Source organism: Heliangelus exortis, chromosome 30, assembly GCF_036169615.1.
Source record: "Heliangelus exortis chromosome 30, bHelExo1.hap1, whole genome shotgun sequence".
Lineage (NCBI taxonomy): Eukaryota > Metazoa > Chordata > Aves > Apodiformes > Trochilidae > Heliangelus > Heliangelus exortis.
In genome coordinates this window covers 3,942,543-3,958,944 of record NC_092451.1, presented here as the reverse complement: position 1 = coordinate 3,958,944, position 16,402 = coordinate 3,942,543, and the positions used below count along the sequence as shown (strand labels likewise).

The 16,402-nt window shown below is 60.5% G+C and overlaps 3 protein-coding genes across 5 annotated transcripts; all 3 read left to right on the top strand.

Annotated features, from left to right (window-relative positions):
• On the top strand, positions 1-2,500 carry FIGLA (folliculogenesis specific bHLH transcription factor). The gene is made up of 4 exons (XM_071728923.1): positions 1-225; positions 1,341-1,490; positions 1,605-1,757; positions 2,290-2,500. Exons 1-4 carry the CDS (start codon positions 1-3, stop codon positions 2,311-2,313), a joined length of 552 nt encoding a protein of 183 aa, XP_071585024.1. The 3' UTR covers positions 2,314-2,500.
• A 1,626-nt stretch (positions 2,501-4,126) lies between these two features.
• ADD2 (adducin 2) lies at positions 4,127-13,159 on the top strand. Of its 3 annotated transcripts, none has more exons than XM_071728991.1 (14): positions 4,137-4,383; positions 4,940-5,078; positions 5,604-5,755; positions 6,359-6,439; positions 6,537-6,686; positions 7,582-7,725; positions 7,817-7,915; positions 8,398-8,574; positions 9,714-9,965; positions 10,410-10,529; positions 10,642-10,728; positions 10,826-10,985; positions 11,064-11,196; positions 11,967-12,143. In XM_071728991.1, exons 1-14 carry the CDS (start codon positions 4,210-4,212, stop codon positions 11,968-11,970), a joined length of 1,872 nt encoding a protein of 623 aa, XP_071585092.1. In that variant the 5' UTR covers positions 4,137-4,209; the 3' UTR covers positions 11,971-12,143. The 3 variants fall into 3 exon arrangements, with proteins under 3 accessions (XP_071585091.1, XP_071585092.1, XP_071585089.1); XM_071728988.1 differs by having other exon boundaries at positions 4,144-4,383; positions 11,083-11,196; positions 11,967-13,159; XM_071728990.1 differs by lacking the exon at positions 10,642-10,728 and having other exon boundaries at positions 4,127-4,383; positions 11,083-11,196; positions 11,967-13,159.
• Positions 13,160-14,127: 968 nt separating this feature from the next.
• Positions 14,128-16,392, top strand: SNRNP27 (small nuclear ribonucleoprotein U4/U6.U5 subunit 27). Its single transcript, XM_071729238.1, has 6 exons — positions 14,128-14,221; positions 15,207-15,321; positions 15,409-15,527; positions 15,657-15,736; positions 15,833-15,897; positions 16,126-16,392. Exons 1-6 carry the CDS (start codon positions 14,185-14,187, stop codon positions 16,178-16,180), a joined length of 471 nt encoding a protein of 156 aa, XP_071585339.1. The 5' UTR covers positions 14,128-14,184; the 3' UTR covers positions 16,181-16,392.
• Positions 16,393-16,402: the final 10 nt, after the last annotated feature.

The following is a 16,402-nucleotide window of genomic DNA, read 5'->3' as shown; positions in this document are numbered from 1 at the left end:
ATGGGGGAGGCTGGCAGAGGTGGGGGGAGGCAGGGGGGGGTCCTGCTGCCCACCCCCCCTCCTGAGGTGCTGGAGGGGGTGCTGAGGAGGCACCACAGCCCCTTGCCCCAGGTGGCCACCATCAGTCGCCTCCGCAGGCAGCCGGCCGGGGGCTACCGACCCGCGGGGGACCTGGTGGACGTCCTGGTGAGGAGGCAGGAGGCCAACGCCAAGGAGAGAGAGAGGGTGAGGGGACCCCCCCCAAAAAAAAAAAAAAACAAAAAAAAACCCCAAACCGCACCCCCAAAAGAACACGCCCCTCAAGCCCCGCCCCACCCCAAAATCCCTCCCCCCAAAAAACAACCCCTTCCCCCCCCCCAGGAAATCTCTCCCCCCCAAAACAAAAATCTCTAACCCCCCCCCCAAAAAAAAATTCCCCAAAAAACACCTCCAAAAAAACACCCCTCCCCCCCCCCCCAAGAGAACACCCCCCCAAAAAACACCCCCCCAAAACAACACCTGCTAAAAAAAATACCCCTCTCCCTAAAAAAATACCTCTCACCCCCAAAAAAGCCCTCCCCAAAAAAAAACCAAGCACCCCCCCCAGGAAACACCCCTCCCCCCAAAAAAATGCACGCCCCCCGAAACATAAATTAAAAAAACAAAAAAAAAAAGAAAAAAAAATCCAAACCAACCCCTGTGATGTCCCTGCAGGTGGCACCCGGGGCCACCCCCCCCGGGGGGCAAATGTCCTCTTAACTGTGCCACTAAACTGGGGGGGCTGGTTTAGTCTGGGGGGGGCAGTTTAATTCTGGGGGGGCTGCTATGGTCCTGGTTTAGTCCTGGAAGGGCCTGGCTTAATCCTAGGAGGCCTCATTTAAATTGGGGGGGTCCGGTTTAACCTGGGGTCCCTGTTTTAATCCCAAGGGTTTGTTCTGATCCCGGGGGTGTTGGTTTAACCCCAGGTGGTGGTTCTGATCCCGGGGGTCCTGGTTTCATCCCGAGGTTCTGTTCTGATCCCGGGGGTCCCTGCTTTAATCCTGGGGGTCCCTGCTTTGATCCCGAGTTTCTGTTCTGATCCCGGGGGTCCCTCCTTTCATCCCGGGGGTCCTTGCTTTATTTTGGGATGAGTTGTTTAATCCCAAGTGGTGGCTCTAATCCTGGGGTCCCTGTTTTAATCCCGGGGGTCTGTTCTGACCCCGGGGGTCCCTGCTTTGATCCCGAGGTTCTGTTCTGATCCCGGGGGTCCTGGTTTAAATCCAGGAGGAGTTGTTTAATCCCAAGTGGTGGTTCTGATCCCGGGGGTCCCTCCTTTCATCCCGGGGGTCCTGGTTTCATCCCGAGGTTCTGTTCCTCTCCAGATCCGGAACCTGAACACGGGGTTCTCCCAGCTGAAGGCTCTGGTACCGCTGGTTCCCCGGGACCGCCGGCCCAGCAAAGCCGATACCCTGCGGGCAGCTGCCGAGTACATCCGCCTGCTGCGGGGGGTGCTGGCAGAGACCCCCCCCCAGGTACACGGAGCCCCCCCAGCCCCCCCGCGGCTGCCGTCCCAGTTTGGCGATGGGGAGGTGTGGGGGGGGGGTTATTAATGGGGTTTTTTTCTCCCCTTTTTGTCCCCGCCGCAGGAGAAGCAAATGGGGCTGGGGGACGGCGAGGGGGGGGCAGCTGGGGGGGCTCCTCCTCCCCCCCCGACAGGGCCTGGCAGTGACCCCCCCTGTCCCTGGGGTTCTTCTGCTCTGCCCCCCTGCCCGGGACCACCGCAGGAGAGGGGGGGGACGGTGAGTTGGGGGGCGACAGAGGGGGGGGGTGAAGTAGGGGGTACCCTATGGGGGACACAAATCCCCGGGGGGTGGGGGGGCTTCCTCCTACTTAGGAGGGGGACACACACCCTGGGTGGGGGGTGACACAACCTGGGGGGTGACACTGGGGGTGGGGGGAGGCTCCTTGGGGGAGACAAACTCATGGGTGGGGGCACCCTGGAAGGGGAGGGGGAAGCTGGGGGGTGACACACACTTTGGGGAGGGGGGCACACACTGGGTGGGGGCACCTGGGGACATGAACACACCCTGGGGGGCACCTCTGGAAGGGGAATGCACCTTTGGGGAGGGGGTGACACTCAGGGGGGTACCCAAGGACTGGGGGGACACCCATGGGCTCAGGGGTTTTGGGGTGCCATAAGCCAGAGGGGGGTTTTAAATCAAATTTAACACACACTCCCTCCCCCTCCCCCCCAAAGGAAATAACCAAAGCCCCAAAATATTTCAAATAAATAGAATAGAATAATGTAATTTTTTTTTATTTTTTTTTTAGCAGAAGTTTCCTGCTGACCCCTAAAAATCCCGGGGGGGGGACCCGCTGGGATGGCCAAGGTCAAGGCTTCAGCACTCTTCTTTTTTTTCTTTTTTTTCTTTTTTTTTTTTTTTTTTTTCTGGGAGGGGGGAGTGGTTCGAGGGCTCGCGCACCTCTCCCGACCCCAAAACGAGGGGGGAAACATTAATAATGCCATTAAAATATAATTAGTCATTAGCGATCGCTCCTCCCCCCTCCAGGTTATTTATTCGGCTCTCAATTAATTAATTATAAAATGGGGGGAGGGTGCCTGGGGGTCCTCCCCCTCTTCGGGTACCTTGGGGGGGGGGGTCTGGGGGTTCCCCCTCCCCGTGAGGGGGGGCGGGGCCAGGCTGGGGGTGGTGGCTGAGGGAGGGGGGGTTGGGGAGGGGGCGGCCCTTTGTCAGGATGCTCTGAGGAGGAGGAGGAGGTGGGTGACGGCAGCATCCCCCCGGCCGCAGCATCCCCCCCCGGGAGGGTGGGAGATTAGGGGGGGGGGGGGGAAATATAGGGAGGCGGAGGGGGGGCACTCTGGGTGACACCCCCCCCCCCTTATTTTCAATCTTTTGTCTCAGCTGCATGCAGGTAGAGGGGGGGCAGCGCATCCCATCCCTGCCCCCTCCTTCCCATCTCCAGGCCTTGATCCTCCGGGGGCGGTGGGTACCGGACCCCCCCCTCGTTAATCCGAGGGGGGAGGAGATGCTAAACACACACACCCCCCCCCCTAAAAAAAAAAGCAAATCACCTTATTTTGAGTGATTTCTGCTCCGCCATCCCTGCGGATGCCGCAGCGGCGCTGGGTGCGGCGCGGGCGGAGGTGGGGGGGATGCTGGGGGGGGAGGGTGGCAGGGCACAACCCCCCCCGCACCGAGTGATGGGGGGGGGGGGGGCATAGACACCCCCTGCTCACCCCGGATTTATTGGGGGGGGGGAAGGATTCCCACGGGGATGCTCAGAGCCTCCCCCTCCCCCCTTCCCTCCCACGATGCTTCCCCGCCCCCCCCCCATTTTGCCCCCCAAAAGTGGGGACACCCCCCCCGATTTTAGAGGAGGCCCCCCCTGCCCTCTCCTCCAGGTCGGTCCCATGGAGGGGAAAGTGGGGGGGGGGCACACAGCGAGGGGGTCTGCTTTGGATTTGTGAAATACGGGGGGGGGGGAATGCAGCTGGGGGTTGAGGTTGTGCTCTGCTCACTTCCCCCCCCCTATAATTTGGGGATCAGTGGGACTGGGGGGGCTCCTTTGCCCCCAGACACCTCATTGATGGTGGGAGGACTTTTTTTTGGGGGGGGGGCGGGGTGGTATTCTGGGGGTCTGTGACATCCACTGGAGTCACCATTGGTTTTACTGACAGGGGGGAGGTTGGGGAGGGGGGGTGTTCCCTAGTGGTGCCCCCATGGGTGCACTGAGCTGCCCCTGTTCTCAGCCTTTTTTTTGGGGGGGGGGGGAACAGAGGCCCCCCCCCCTCTCCCAGCTGCCAACTCATCACAGTGCTGGGGCCACCAAATGTTGGGGGCCACCAAACTTTGGGAGTCACTGAGCCTCCTATGGGTGTGATGGGTTGAGGTTGGTTTTTTGGGTTTTTTGGTTGTTTTTTTTTGGGGGGGGGGGGGCAGGAGCCTCAGTTTCACCCCAAGGCTGAGGATGGGGCAGCTCAGTGCACCCATGGCCCCCCCAGGGACACATGGTGGGGGGGGGAGGGTGACACCACCCCACATTTTGGTCCCTGTGGACCCCAAACCACCATCCCTGCTCCCCCCTAATCCTGGGGGGCCCCCCCTTCTCCCGCTCCCCCCACGGTGCCAGCAGGGCGGGGGCCAAGGGGCCTTATCTGTGGGTGCAGGCAGGGCGTGGGGTGCTCTGGCAATCTGTCCCTCAGAGCTGGCTGTCCCCCTCTGTGTCCCCATGGTCAGGATGAGTGTCACCGCCACCCCCCCGCCCCTGCCCTCGCCCCCCACCCCGCGGCCCCCCCAGGAGGAGCCCCCGGAGCTGCAGGGCCACAAGATGGCTGCCGGCCTGCGCCAGGACCTGGGCCTGACCGAGCAGAGGAAGAGGGTGACCATGATCCTGCAGAGCCCGGTGAGGGGTGCCCTGGGGCACCGGGGACACCCTCCTGTCCCCAGACCATCCCCCCTTGTCCCCAGTGACATCCCCAACTCATCACCCGTGTCCCCAACCTCATCCCTTCTGTCCCCAGCTTTGTCCCCAATCCCATCCCTCCTGTCCCCAACCCATCCTTCCTGTCCCCAGTGACGTCCCCAACCTCATCCCTTCTGATCCCAACTTTGTCCCCCACCCATCCCTCCTGTCCCCAACTTTGTCCCCAGCTTCATCCCTTCTGTCCCCAGCTTTGTCCCCAGTCCCATCCTTCCTGTCCCCAACCTCATCCCCTCTGTCCCCAACCTCATCCCCTCTGTCCCCATCCTTCCTGTCCCCAGTGACATCCCCAACCCATTCCCCTGCCCTCAATCCCATCCCTCCTGTCCCAAATGCTGTCCCCAACTTCTGCCACCAGCCCCACGGTGCCACCTTCCCTGGGGCACCAAACCCGTGGTGATGCCACCAGTTGGTCCCCGCTGTGTCGCGGTGTCCCCAGGCTGGGGGAGGTGACACCAGCAGGGTCCCCGTGCTGCAGTCCTTCAGGGAGGAGCTGGAGAGCCTCATCCAGGAGCAGCTGAAGCAGGGGAACAACTCGTCCCACGTCTGGGCCCTGCGCCAGATCGCTGACTTCATGGCCACCACCTCCCCTGCTGCCCTCCCCACCTCCCCCATGGGTACGGACACGGGGGACCCCCGGGGAGGACACGGGGAGGGGGGGTTTGGTGCTGTTCTGCTGGGGGTGATGGGTTCGTGGGGTTGGAGGTGAGGAAGCACCTGGCAGGGCTTGGGGTTTCTCTTTTTTAAAGTGGGAAGGGGTCTGGGGCACAGGGACAGAGTAGGGGTCACCCTGCCGACCCCAACCAGGGGCATGAACCCTTGGGAGGTCACCAACCCCTTGGAGACTACTAAAGCTTCAGGGGGGCCACCAAAACCTTGGAGGCCACTAAATCCCTTGGGGTGCCACCAAACCCCTTGGATGCCACCAAACCCACGGGTGCCACCAGCCCCTCAGGATGCCCCCAACCCCTTGGAGGCCACCAGATCCTTGGGAAGCCACCAAACCTTTGGATGTCACTAAACCCACGGATGCCACCAAACCCATCTCCATAACCCATAACTCTCTGCTCCCCCAGGGTTGGGGGGGGATCATTCCCAGCCCTCCCACCTCCCTCTCTGACCTCTCTCTCCCCTGTCCCCAGGGCTGGTGGCTGTCACCCCCATCAATGACCTCCATGGCCCCGAGGCGCCGGCGTTGGCCAAGGGGGAGCGGTTGATGCGGTGCAAGGTTGGGAGCATCCATCGCCTGCTGGACCTCTACGGATGGGCCCAGCTGGGCCATGCAGCTGTCACTGTGAGCACCCAACACCAAACTCTTGGGGGTTTTTTTTGGGGGGGGTCTTAGGTGGAGTTTTGGGGGGGGTTGAAGGCGATTTGGGGGATTCGAGGGAGGTTGGGGCGGTTCAGGTTGAGGGGGTCTGGTGGGATCTTGAGGGAGGGTGGGGGTTGGGTGGTATTTGGGCTCTGAAGGGATTTCAGTGGGGTGGGAGAGGCTTTTGGGGGGGATTTGGGGTGGTATTGGGGGTTTTGAGGGTAATTTGGGGGAGTTGTGGGGAGTCTGGAATCGTCAGTGGGGATGGGGTTGGGGTTTTTTTGGAGGAGTTTTTAGAAGGTTTGGGGAAGGTTTTTCGGTGTTTTGTGGGGATTTGAGAGCAGACCTGGGGGAGTTGGATTTTTAGGGGGTGTTGAAGGGCAGGGGAGGTCTGGGGTGGTGGGAGTCTTGGGAGGTGTGGTGGAATCTTTTGGAGCTGTGGGAGTGGAGTTTTTGAGGGCGGTTTTGGGATTCTGGGGGGATTTTTTGAGGCAGGTCAAAGTGATTTTGGGCGCACGGCATTTTTTGAGGGGGTGGGCACTGGTTTATTGGGTTTTTTAATATTTTTTTTCCCCCCTGGCTCAGCTGCGGGTCAGCAAGGAGCAGGAACATTTCTTGGTGGCCCCACAAGGCTTGGCCAGCAGCGAGGTGACAGCCGCCAGCCTGGTGAGCATCCCCGCCACCCCCCCACCTAAACCCCGGGAGGAGAAGGGTGCCGGGGGAGATTCCACCTCGAAGATCCCCAACCAAATCCCTTCTCCAGGTGAAGGTGAACGTGCTGGGGGCCGTGGTGGAGCCGGGCAGCACGGGCTTTGCCCCTGACACCCGCAGCTTTGGGCTCCACGCAGCCATCTACGCCGCCCGCCCCGACGCGCGCTGCATCATCCGCCTGCACACCCCCGCAACAGCCGCGGTAAAAGGGGGGGGGGGTGGAAAAAAATGTGGGAAAAGGTGGGAAAAGCCCTCCCCGTGGAGTCAGGAGGGTCAGGACAGGGCGTCTCACTGTCTAAAGGCCCCTGAGAAGGGGTGGGGGGTGCTCGGAGCTGCTTCACGGTGGCTTCGGCAAAGGTTTCTGTCTCGAGGGGTGTGGGGGGGGGTGTGGCTGCCTGCTGGAGGCATGGAATGGCTTGGAGGGACCCTCAGGATCTCCCAGGAACACCCCCAGGGACCCCTCCCACAGCCCAGGGGGCTCCAAGCCCCATCCAACCTCCAACACTGCCAGGGATGGGGCAGCCACAGCTTCTGGGGGCAACCTGGGGCTCAGCACCCTCACCCCAAAGAATTTCTCCCTGAAATCTCATCTAAATCTCCCCAGTTTTTCAGTTCAAACCCTTCCCCCTCATCCCATCCCTCCAGGCCCTTGTCCCAAGTCCCTCCCCAACTTTCCTGGAGCCCCTTCAGGCACTGGAAGGTGCTCTAAGGTCTCCCCGTTGCAGCCTTCTCTTCTCCAGCCTGAACACCCCCAACTCTCTCAGCCTGGCTCCAGAGTGCTTGGATCATCTCCATGGCCTCCTCTGGACCCACTCCAGCATCTCCACACCCTTCCTGTTTTGGGCACCTCCCAAATCTCTCCTCTCCCAGTTCAAACCCTTCCCCCTCATCCCATCCCTCCAGCTCCTCCTTGTCCCCAGTCCCTCCCCAGCTTTCCCGCAGCCCCTTCAGGTTCCTCTCCAGGACTGATCCAAGATCCCGGCACCGATTGATTTGGAACCACAAACCCCTCATTTTCCACCGAGGGTGTAGGGATTGGGGGGAGGGCTCAGGACTGGTTTTTGTGTCACTTTTTGTGTCACTTTGCCGTGTCCCAGGTGTCAGCCATGCGCTGTGGGCTGCTGCCCATCTCCCGCGCTGCCCTGCTCCTGGGGGACGTCGCTTACTACGACTTCAGCGGGGAGGTGGAGGACGAAGCCGACCGGGTGGAGCTCCAGAAATCCCTCGGGCCCACCTGCAAGGTGAAGGGGACACCTGGGGACAGGGCGTGGTGGCACCCGCCCTCCCCTCCCCCTCCCCTGCCTGACGTGTCACCCCCTCCCGCGGTGACAGGTCCTGGTGCTGCGCAACCACGGGGTGCTGGCCCTGGGGGACACTGCCGAGGAGGCTTTTTACACTGCCTTCCACCTGCAGGCTGCCTGCGAGGTCCAGGTGAGCACAGGGCATGCACTGAGCTGGCCACGGCCTCAGCTGCCACCAGGGTGCTGTGGGACCATGCACTGAGCTGTGTGTGGCCTCAGCTGCCACCAGGGTGCTGTGGGACCATGCACTGAGCTGTGTGTGGCCTCAGCTGCCACCAGGGTGCTGTGGGACCATGCACTGAGCTGTGTGTGAGCTCAGCTGTCCCCAAGGTGCTGTGGGATCATACACTGAGCTCTGTCTGGGCTCAGCTGTCCCCAAGGTCCCACTGGGATCATGCACTGAGCTGTGTGTGAGCTCAGCTGTCCCCAAAGTGCTTTGGGACCATGCACTGAGCTGTGTGTGGCCTCAGCTGTCCCCAAGGTGCTCTGGGACCATGCACTGAGCTGGGCACGGCCTCAGCTGCCCGTGTGGTGCCAGGACAGCCCACTGGTGGCCGTGGGCAGGTCAGGGCCCAGCCCTCATCCCCGGTGTCAGCCGTGTCCCCCCCGCAGGTGTCGGCGCTGGCGAGCGCGGGCGGAACCCAGAACCTGATCGTGCTGGAGCGGAGCAAACACCGCGCCCAGCAGGTGGGGTCCGTGCGCTGGGCAGGCAGCACCTTCGGGCCCATGCACAAAACTCGCCTGGGTGAGCACGAATTCGAAGCCCTGATGAGGATGCTGGACAACCTGGTGAGCACCCAAACGCCCCCAAAACACCCCTCAAAAAAAAAAAAGAAACAAGCACCCAAAAACTCGTTATTTTCATAGAATCGCAGAATGGGTTGGGGTGGAAGGGACCTTCAAAGTCATCAGTTCCAACCCCATGGGCAGGGACCCCTCCCACACCCCAGGGGGCTCCAAGCCCCATCCAACCTTCAACACCTCCAGGGATGGGGCAGCCACAGCTTCCCTGGCAACCTGTTCAGTGTCTCAGCACCCTCACACCAAAGAATTTTTTTCTCATGTCCAACCACAATCTCCCCTAAATCTCCAAGTTTTAACCCATTCCCCTCCTCCTCTCCCTACCCCCCCATGTCCAAAGCCCTCCCCCAGCTTTCTTGGAGCCCCTTCAGATATTGGGAGGTTGCTCTGAGCTCACCTGGAGCCTCCTCTTCTCCAGGCTGAACACCCCCAATCCCTCAGCCTGGCTTCCCAGGGAGCTGCTCAGCCCTCTGAGCATTTCAGGGGCTCCTCTGGACACCTTCCAGGAGCTCTGTGTCCTCCTGGTGTTGGGGACTGGACACATTTTATATAGAGATAATTTGTTTATTTTAATCTCTTTAATCTGACGGAGCAGGTCCAGAGGTTTTTTTTATTTTTCCTGGCTACAGAAATGCTCAGGGGGTGGAACACAGACTGAGGGACCTGGGGTGGTTCAGCCTGGAGAAGAAGAGGCTCCAGGGAGAGCTAAGAGTGACCTTCCAGCACCAGAAGTCACTCCAGGAAGGCTGGGGAGGGCCTGGAGTGACAGGATGAGGGGCAGTGGTTTTAAATTAAAGGAGAGGAGATGTTAGGAGAAAGTTTTTATCATGGGGCAGTGGAAAAATGGAACGAGGTGGCTGAGGCCTCATCCCTGGGGATGTTCAAGGTGAGGCTCTGAGCAGCCTGATCTGGTGAGGCTGTCCCTGCTGACTGGGTGAGCTTGAGAGGTCCCCTCCAACCCAAATGGTGATTCTGTGATGATTCTGTGATATTCTGTGATGATTCTGTGATGATTCTGTGATATTCTGTGATATTCTGTGATATTCTGTGATATTCTGTGATATTCTGTGATATTCTGTGATGATTCTGTGATATTCTGTGGTATTTTGTGGTGTCTCTGTCCCCAGGGTTACCGCACGGGCTACACCTACCGCTACCCCTTCATCCAAGAGAAGAGCAAACCCAAAAGTGATGTCCTGATCCCTGCCACTGTCACAGCCTTTGTCTTCGAGGAGGATGGGGGGGCCCCCGTGCCCACCCTGAGGCAGCATGCCCAGAAGCAGCAGAAGGAGAAGACGAGGTGGCTCAACACCCCCAACACCTACACGAGGGTCAGCGTGGCCGAGGAGCAGCAGGGCAGTGCCAGGACCAAGACAACGGTGAGGGCCAGGGGCTGGGGGGGGCATTTTGGGAAGGGGCTCCAGGAGGGCTATCAGAAAATCCCAGAGGGTGTGGGATTCCCTGATTCCATGACTCCACGATTCCATTATTCCGTGATCGTGAGGTACAAAGAAACAAAAACCAAAAAACAAAAAACCACACAGATGGGATTTTACTGATCCCACCAAATTTTGGTGTGCAGAAACACCCAGGGACCCTCCCAGGGTCAGTAAATGCCTCACATGGTGCCTTTATTTCCTGCAAGCTTTCTTCTCTTCTTCTATTTCCCCCCTGAGAAAAACAAAAATTATTTTAAAATCCCACCCCCCTAGGCTGGAGGCTGAGCACAAGGGGCTTCACTGGGGTCTCCCCTCTACGCAAGATCCATTTATCAGGTTTTCCTCTCCCCACCCCTCATATTTATCGGGGTCTCCTCTCCCCAGTGGCTGAAAGCAGACGAGGTGGAGAAAGGCAGCAGTGGGACCCCCATCCGGATCGAGAACCCCAATCAGTTTGTGCCCCTCTACACCGACCCCCAGGAGGTGCTGGAGATGAGGAACAAGGTAGGGGCCCAGCCCAAAAAACCCCAAAGATTTTGGGATGTGGGTGTCAGGGGGGCTGTGCAGACCCCCAGGGGAGGCTTCTCTCCATCCTCACCCCTGCTCTGCCCCCCAGATCCGGGAGCAGAACCGTCAGGAGGTGAAGTCTGCGGGGCCTCAGTCCCAGCTCCTGGCCAGCGTCATCGCCGACACCCGCAGCCCCGTAGGTCACCCCCGTCCCTGTCCCCACCCCCGTGTCCTCCCCCTGCCTCTGGGTTTTTTTGGGGTGACACCACTCGGGGGGGTTGGGGGTGTCTCAGTCCACAGAGAGCCACCTGGGGGATGCGGAGGCCAAAGAGGCGTCGAGGGAGGAGGCGCCCCCAGAGCCGGAGCCCCCGAACCCCTTCAGCCAGCTGACAGACCAGGAGCTGGAGGAGTACAGGCAGGAGGTGGAGAGGAAAAAGCTGGAGCTGCTGCAGGGTAGGGTGGGCTGGGGGGCAGCCCTGAGTAACCCCGATCCCCCCGGGGGGGCTGGCACCCAGCTGACCCCGGGGCCAGCACCTCTCTCTGCTGGCAGGAGAGAAGGAGGCAGCGGCAGAGGAGACCCAGGCTCCCCCCACCACCAAATCACCCCCCGCCTCCCCCCCACGGAGCCCGACCACAACCCTGGCACCCAGGGAGCCCCCGGAGGGTGAGAAAAATCCCAAATAAATGTCCCCCCCTCGGGTCCCCCCCCACTGCTCTGCGATGGGGATTGACTCCACAAAGCCACCACTCCGCCTCCCGTGAGGACAGGGGTGGCTTTGTGGGGTGCAGGGGACACCTCTGTCCCCTCCAGCTGTGACCCCCCCTTGGCTTTATGTCCCCAAGTTCTGATTTGTCCCTGGGCATTGGGAGGGGGGGGGGGAAAGAGGGCTGGGAGGGGGAGCACAACGTGTGGCTTCTGCCTTTGCTCATCGTGTCTGGTGGTGTCAGTCTGTCTGTCTGTCAGTCTGTCTGTCCCACAATGTCCCCCTCTCTCTCTCTCTCCTCCACGCGTGGCTTTCACACCCCAAGGAGTTACCTCTGAGTCCCTGTCACTGTAGTAAGTACGGAGAGACCACCCCTCACTGCGGGGAGGGGACCCTTTGCTCTCTCCGTGGGCTCCTGGGGAGCCCTGTGCCCCCCTGCCCAGGGTCTGGCAGAAGGAAAAACCTTGGGGTGGTCCCTGTCTCCTTGTTGCCTCCTCTTTGTCTCTGCTCCCCCTGCTTGGTTCCCAGCAGCTCAGGCTCTGCTGCTCGGCTCCTCCATCCCACCCCCTGCTTGGCCCGCGGGGAAGGGGAGGAAGGGGCTCAGGTCCTGGAGGTTTCCAGTGCAGGGGACAAATCCTGCTCCTTGCCCAGGTCAAACTGGGGGAGGGGGAAGCCCTCCCACCCCCCCCTTCCCTGATCCTCACCTCTTCCCGTTTCCCTCCTCCCCCAGGTGACAAGAAGGTGGCTGGTGGGAAGGTGCCAGCTGATCCTGGTGCCCAGAAGGAGCCACCAGAGGTGGTGAACGGGAAGGATGAGGAGCAAAGCACCGAGGAAAGTGTGGGCAAAGAGGGGGGGGACACCACCTCCCCCCCACCCACACACCCCGACACCCCCAAGGAGAAGGAGACAGTGACCAGCAGCCCCGTCTCCCCCGAAGGCTCACCCTCCAAATCACCCTCCAAGAAAAAGAAGAAATTCCGGACCCCTTCTTTCCTGAAAAAAGGCAAAAAGAAGGAAAAAATCGAATCCTGAGCCTCCCTCCCCCCCCCGAGGCACCGCTGCGGATGGAAGTGCAGAGGTGCAGCCCGACCCCCCCTGAGTGGAGCTGTTCCCAGGTGGATTCCTGGCACCAGGCACCTCATCCCTTCTCACGTCCCTCTGGGAAGCACCAAAACCTCGTGGCCCCCGAGTGCTGCTGCCCCCCCCCTCCCCCAGCTCCTTCCCACGCCTGGGCCTGGGGTCACTTTGGTTTCCCCCCCTGCCACCCACTGCTTGCAGAGCCCTGGTGAAACGTGGGGATCCACTTGGTTTGAGGAAGCCAAGGGTGTTTTGCTGTGTTGGGGTTTTATTATTTTATTTTATTTTATTTTATTTTTTACCTTCTTGTGTCAAGCTCCGCTGGAATGGCGCTGCCTTCACCCCTGGGAAAGTTGTTGGCTGCTTCCCAGGGGGAATGGGATCAAGCTTGAAGCTTGGGATTTCTCTCGGGGGGGTCTTCCCTTCCTTGGATCACAACCTTCCTGCCCCCCAAAACCTCAGAGCCACTTCCCACCCCCCTTCTCCCAGTGCCACCGTCTCACAGCTTCTCCCTGCGAGGGTTTCACTGCACAAACTGCACCTCCGAGGGAGGAAGAGGAGGAGGAAGAGGAGGAGGAGGAGGAAGAGGAGGAGGGGGGAAGAACCCTCTGGGAAGTGTCTGCGTTTGATTCAAACTGAGCAAAATTCACTAAGTGCTACTTGGGGATGAACACGGGCTGCAGAGTCCCCTTCCCTCACTGCCAACACACTGCCCCTGTCCCCAACACCTCCTGGTGACACTGGCTGTGGTCCCCCTGCTCACCCTCAGCCCAGGGCTGAGCCTGGATCGTTGCTTTCCCCAGCACCTGTTAAAAAAAAAAAAAAAAAAAAAAAAAAAAAGAAAAATCTTCCTTGGCTTTTCCTTCCCCCCAGCCAGCACCCCCTGGAGCAGCCTTCCTGAAAAGGAGAAGAACCCCCACAACACCCCATGGATTTAGGGGGCAAAAATCCAATGGGATCCTTCCCCCTCCTCCCACCAGCCCCAGGGATTTGCCACCTCCTGGGGCTGCTCCAACCCCCCCCCCCCCCAGCTCCTCTTCCCAGGGGGCTTGGGGACCCCCAGCACCCCCCTTGGAGGGGTCTCTGGGGTGATTTTCCCACTGTATTTTCAAAAGCTTTATTTTTTTTTTTTTTTTTGGTTGCTGCCAGGCAGGTCTTGGGTTTGGGTGCTCCCTCCCCAGTTTTGGGGCAGGGGGTGCCCAGGTCCCTCTTGGGCTCCTCCAAGGGACAGGGGGGGACCCTGAGCTCCTCAGCTCCCACCTGGGACCCCCCCTGCCTCTCTTCCACCTCTGAACCTGCAAACCGAGGCCCCGCAGCCCTTTCCCGGGGGGGGGGGGTGCTCTTTATTATCACGGGTTTCAGGCTCTCTGAGGCCGTTTTTGTCACCCTGCCCGTGACCCAGGGGCCAGGACAGCCCCTCCTGGGAATTTCAACACTGCCACAGCCCCCGGTGCTGCCGCAGCCCCTTCTGCCCCTCTCCCTGGGGTCTTTTCCACCCCCTTTTTCTCCAAGGGGTTTTTGCAGAGGGGATTGGGGTTATTCCCCCCCTCCCGTGGATGTCCTGTGCAGCTCCGGGCTGGGAAAAGGACTGCAGAGGGATCGGGACGGGCTGGATCCATGGGATGGGGCTCTGCAGAGGGATCGGGACAGGCTGGATCCATGGGATGGGGCTCCGCAGAGGAATCAGGACAGGCTGGATCCATGGGACGAGGCTCTGCTGGGGGGGTTCAGGCGCTGGGAAGGGGCTCAGCCCCCCCCGGGGGAACCTCCCGGGCCGTGAGCGCTGCGGAACTGAAGTTGCCGGGTGCGGGTTGCCGGGGGAAGGCGGGTGAGGGGCCGGAAAGCGGCGGGGCCGGCGCGGAGGGGCGGCCATGGGCAGGAGCCGGTCCCGCTCCCCCCCCCGGAGGGGTGAGGGGCACCGGGGACAGGGGGGAACGGGGGGGGGGGACGGGGGGGACAGGGACGGGGGGAGAGCGGGAGGGGACAGCGGGGACAGGGGGGGAGAGTGAGGGGGATCGGGGGGCGGGACCGGGGACAGCGGGACGGGGCACCGGGGGACAGCGGGGACAGACAGGGGGGAGCGGGGGGACGCAGCCCCAGGACGGGCAGGGGAGCCCCTCCAGGGCAGGGTCTCGGCTCTGGGGGGGTTGAGGCTCCTTCCTCCTCCTTTTCCTCACCCTCCTCTGTTCCTTCCGCTCCTTCCTCTCCTCTCCCGCTTCTCCTCCATCCTCCCGCTCTCCTCCTCCTCCTCCTCCTCCTTTTCTCTCCTCTCTTCTTCATCTTCTGCTTCTCCCTCTTCTTCCTCTCTTCTCTTTTCCTTCTTCATCTCCTGCTTATCCTTCCTCTTCCCATTCTCGTCTCCTTTTCCCTTTCCTTCTCTTCTTTTCTCCTTCTCCTCATTCTCCTCCCTCTTCTTCCTCTCCTCTTCATCCTTCTCCTCTTCCCTCTCTTCTCCCTCTTCTTTTCCATCTCTTTTCTTTATCTCCTCCTCTTGCTGCTTCTTCCTCCCTCTCCTCCTCTTCTCCTTTCCCCTTTCCTTCTCGTCATCCTCCTTTTCTCCTCCTTTTCCCTCTTCTCTTTCTCCCTCTCTTTCTCCCTCTTTTTCTCCCTCTTTTTCTCCCTCTTTTTCTCCATCTTTTTCCCCCTCTTTTTCTCCCTCTTTTTTTTCTCCCTCTTTTTTTTACTCCCTCTTTTCCTTCTCCATTCCTCCTCCTCCTTTCCTCCTCCTCCTCCCTCTCCTTTCCCTCCCCTCCCGGGGGTCCCGGGGCTCGGTGAGGAGGGGGCTGCCGGGGGGGTGTGTATGGAATTCTCCCCAGGATTACGGAGAGGGGAGGAGGGGGGGGGACACAAAAACCCCCAAATCCCCCTCACCCCCGCTCCCTCCTCCCCGCAGAGCGCCGGCGTTCCCGCTCCACCTCCCGGGACCGGGAGAGGCGGCGCCGGGAGCGGTCGCGATCCCGGGAGAGGCGGAGGAGCCGCTCCCGCTCCCCGCACCGCAGACGCTCCAGGTGAGAGCTGGGGACACCGCGACCCCCTTAACGCCCCCCCAAAAAAAAAAACCCCAAAACGGTGTCCCAGCCCCCCTCCCCCCTCAGGTCCCCCCCGCCGCGCCGGCACCGCTCGGGATCCTCCTCCCCGCCCCGTCCCAAGGAGCGTCGGGAGGAGGAGAAGAAGGATCCGAAGGATTCCAAAGGGAAGGAGCGGCAGATCACGGGTGAGGGGGGGGGGGAATCGCCACAAATCCCACTAAATCCAACATTTTCACCTCGGCGTGGGGGGCACCCCCCCCCCCCCAGAGCCCCCCGAGCCCCCTCCCCACGTTTCTCATCCCCTCCCCCCCCAGAGGAGGATCTGCAGGGCAAGACAGAGGAGGAGATCGAGATGATGAAGCTGATGGGATTCGCCTCCTTCGACACCACCAAGGTCGGGGGGAGGGGGGAGGGCACCGTTTTGGGGAGAAAAGCCTGGATTTTGGGAGGGGGGGGGGGATTATTTGTCTCCTTTGTTTGTCTCCCCCAGGGGAAGAAGGTGGAGGGGGCTGCCAATGCCTACGCCATCAACGTCTCCCAGAAGAGGAAGTACAGGTGGGTTTTGGGGTGGATTCAGGAAAAAAAGGGATTTCTTGGAGGGGGAAACCGGGTGCCTGGGGGAGGGGACACCCCCCCTGGCTGTCACCTGACCCCCTGCTCCTGCTTTGGGGGAAGAAAAGCCAAATTTGGGTCTGGTTATTTTTGTCAAACTGAAGGGAAAAGATGTTGTTTTTTGGGTTTTTTTTCCCCAAATGAGGATTTTTTGGTGCTTTTCCCCCGCAGGCAGTACATGAACAGGAAGGGGGGATTCAACAGGCCCCTCGACTTCATCGCCTGAGCTGGGGATTTGGGGTGAATTCCCTGGAATTCCCATTTTCCTGCTGGTTTCTGACCTCCCCCCTCCCCTGTGTCCCTCCCCAGCTCTCAATCCCTCAGGATTTTTTCCCTTTTATTTTTATAACTCAGTGACAGGAGGGGGGGCAGAAACATCCCCTCCCCCACCCCCCTTCTGCTCCCTGTTTGTCCCAAATTTATTAAATTTATACCAATAAATTAAAAC

Bases quoted from the DNA above. Each gene is read 5' to 3' on its own strand.
- FIGLA (XM_071728923.1), top strand. From the start codon at position 1: ATGGGGGAGGCTGGCAGAGGTGGGGGGAGGCAGGGGGGGGTCCTGCTG. The intron at 226-1,340 runs GTGAGGGGACCC...GTTCCTCTCCAG, and splicing joins ACGCCAAGGAGAGAGAGAGG to ATCCGGAACCTGAACACGGG. The intron at 1,758-2,289 runs GTGAGTTGGGGG...TTTTTTTTTTAG, and splicing joins CGCAGGAGAGGGGGGGGACG to CAGAAGTTTCCTGCTGACCC.
- ADD2 (XM_071728988.1), top strand. From the start codon at position 4,210: ATGGTCAGGATGAGTGTCACCGCCACCCCCCCGCCCCTGCCCTCGCCC. The intron at 7,726-7,816 runs GTGAAGGGGACA...CCGCGGTGACAG, and splicing joins CCCTCGGGCCCACCTGCAAG to GTCCTGGTGCTGCGCAACCA. The intron at 10,530-10,641 runs GTAGGGGCCCAG...TCTGCCCCCCAG, and splicing joins TGCTGGAGATGAGGAACAAG to ATCCGGGAGCAGAACCGTCA.
- SNRNP27 (XM_071729238.1), top strand. From the start codon at position 14,185: ATGGGCAGGAGCCGGTCCCGCTCCCCCCCCCGGAGGG. The intron at 14,222-15,206 runs GTGAGGGGCACC...TCCTCCCCGCAG, and splicing joins CCGCTCCCCCCCCCGGAGGG to AGCGCCGGCGTTCCCGCTCC. The intron at 15,898-16,125 runs GTGGGTTTTGGG...TTTCCCCCGCAG, and splicing joins TCCCAGAAGAGGAAGTACAG to GCAGTACATGAACAGGAAGG.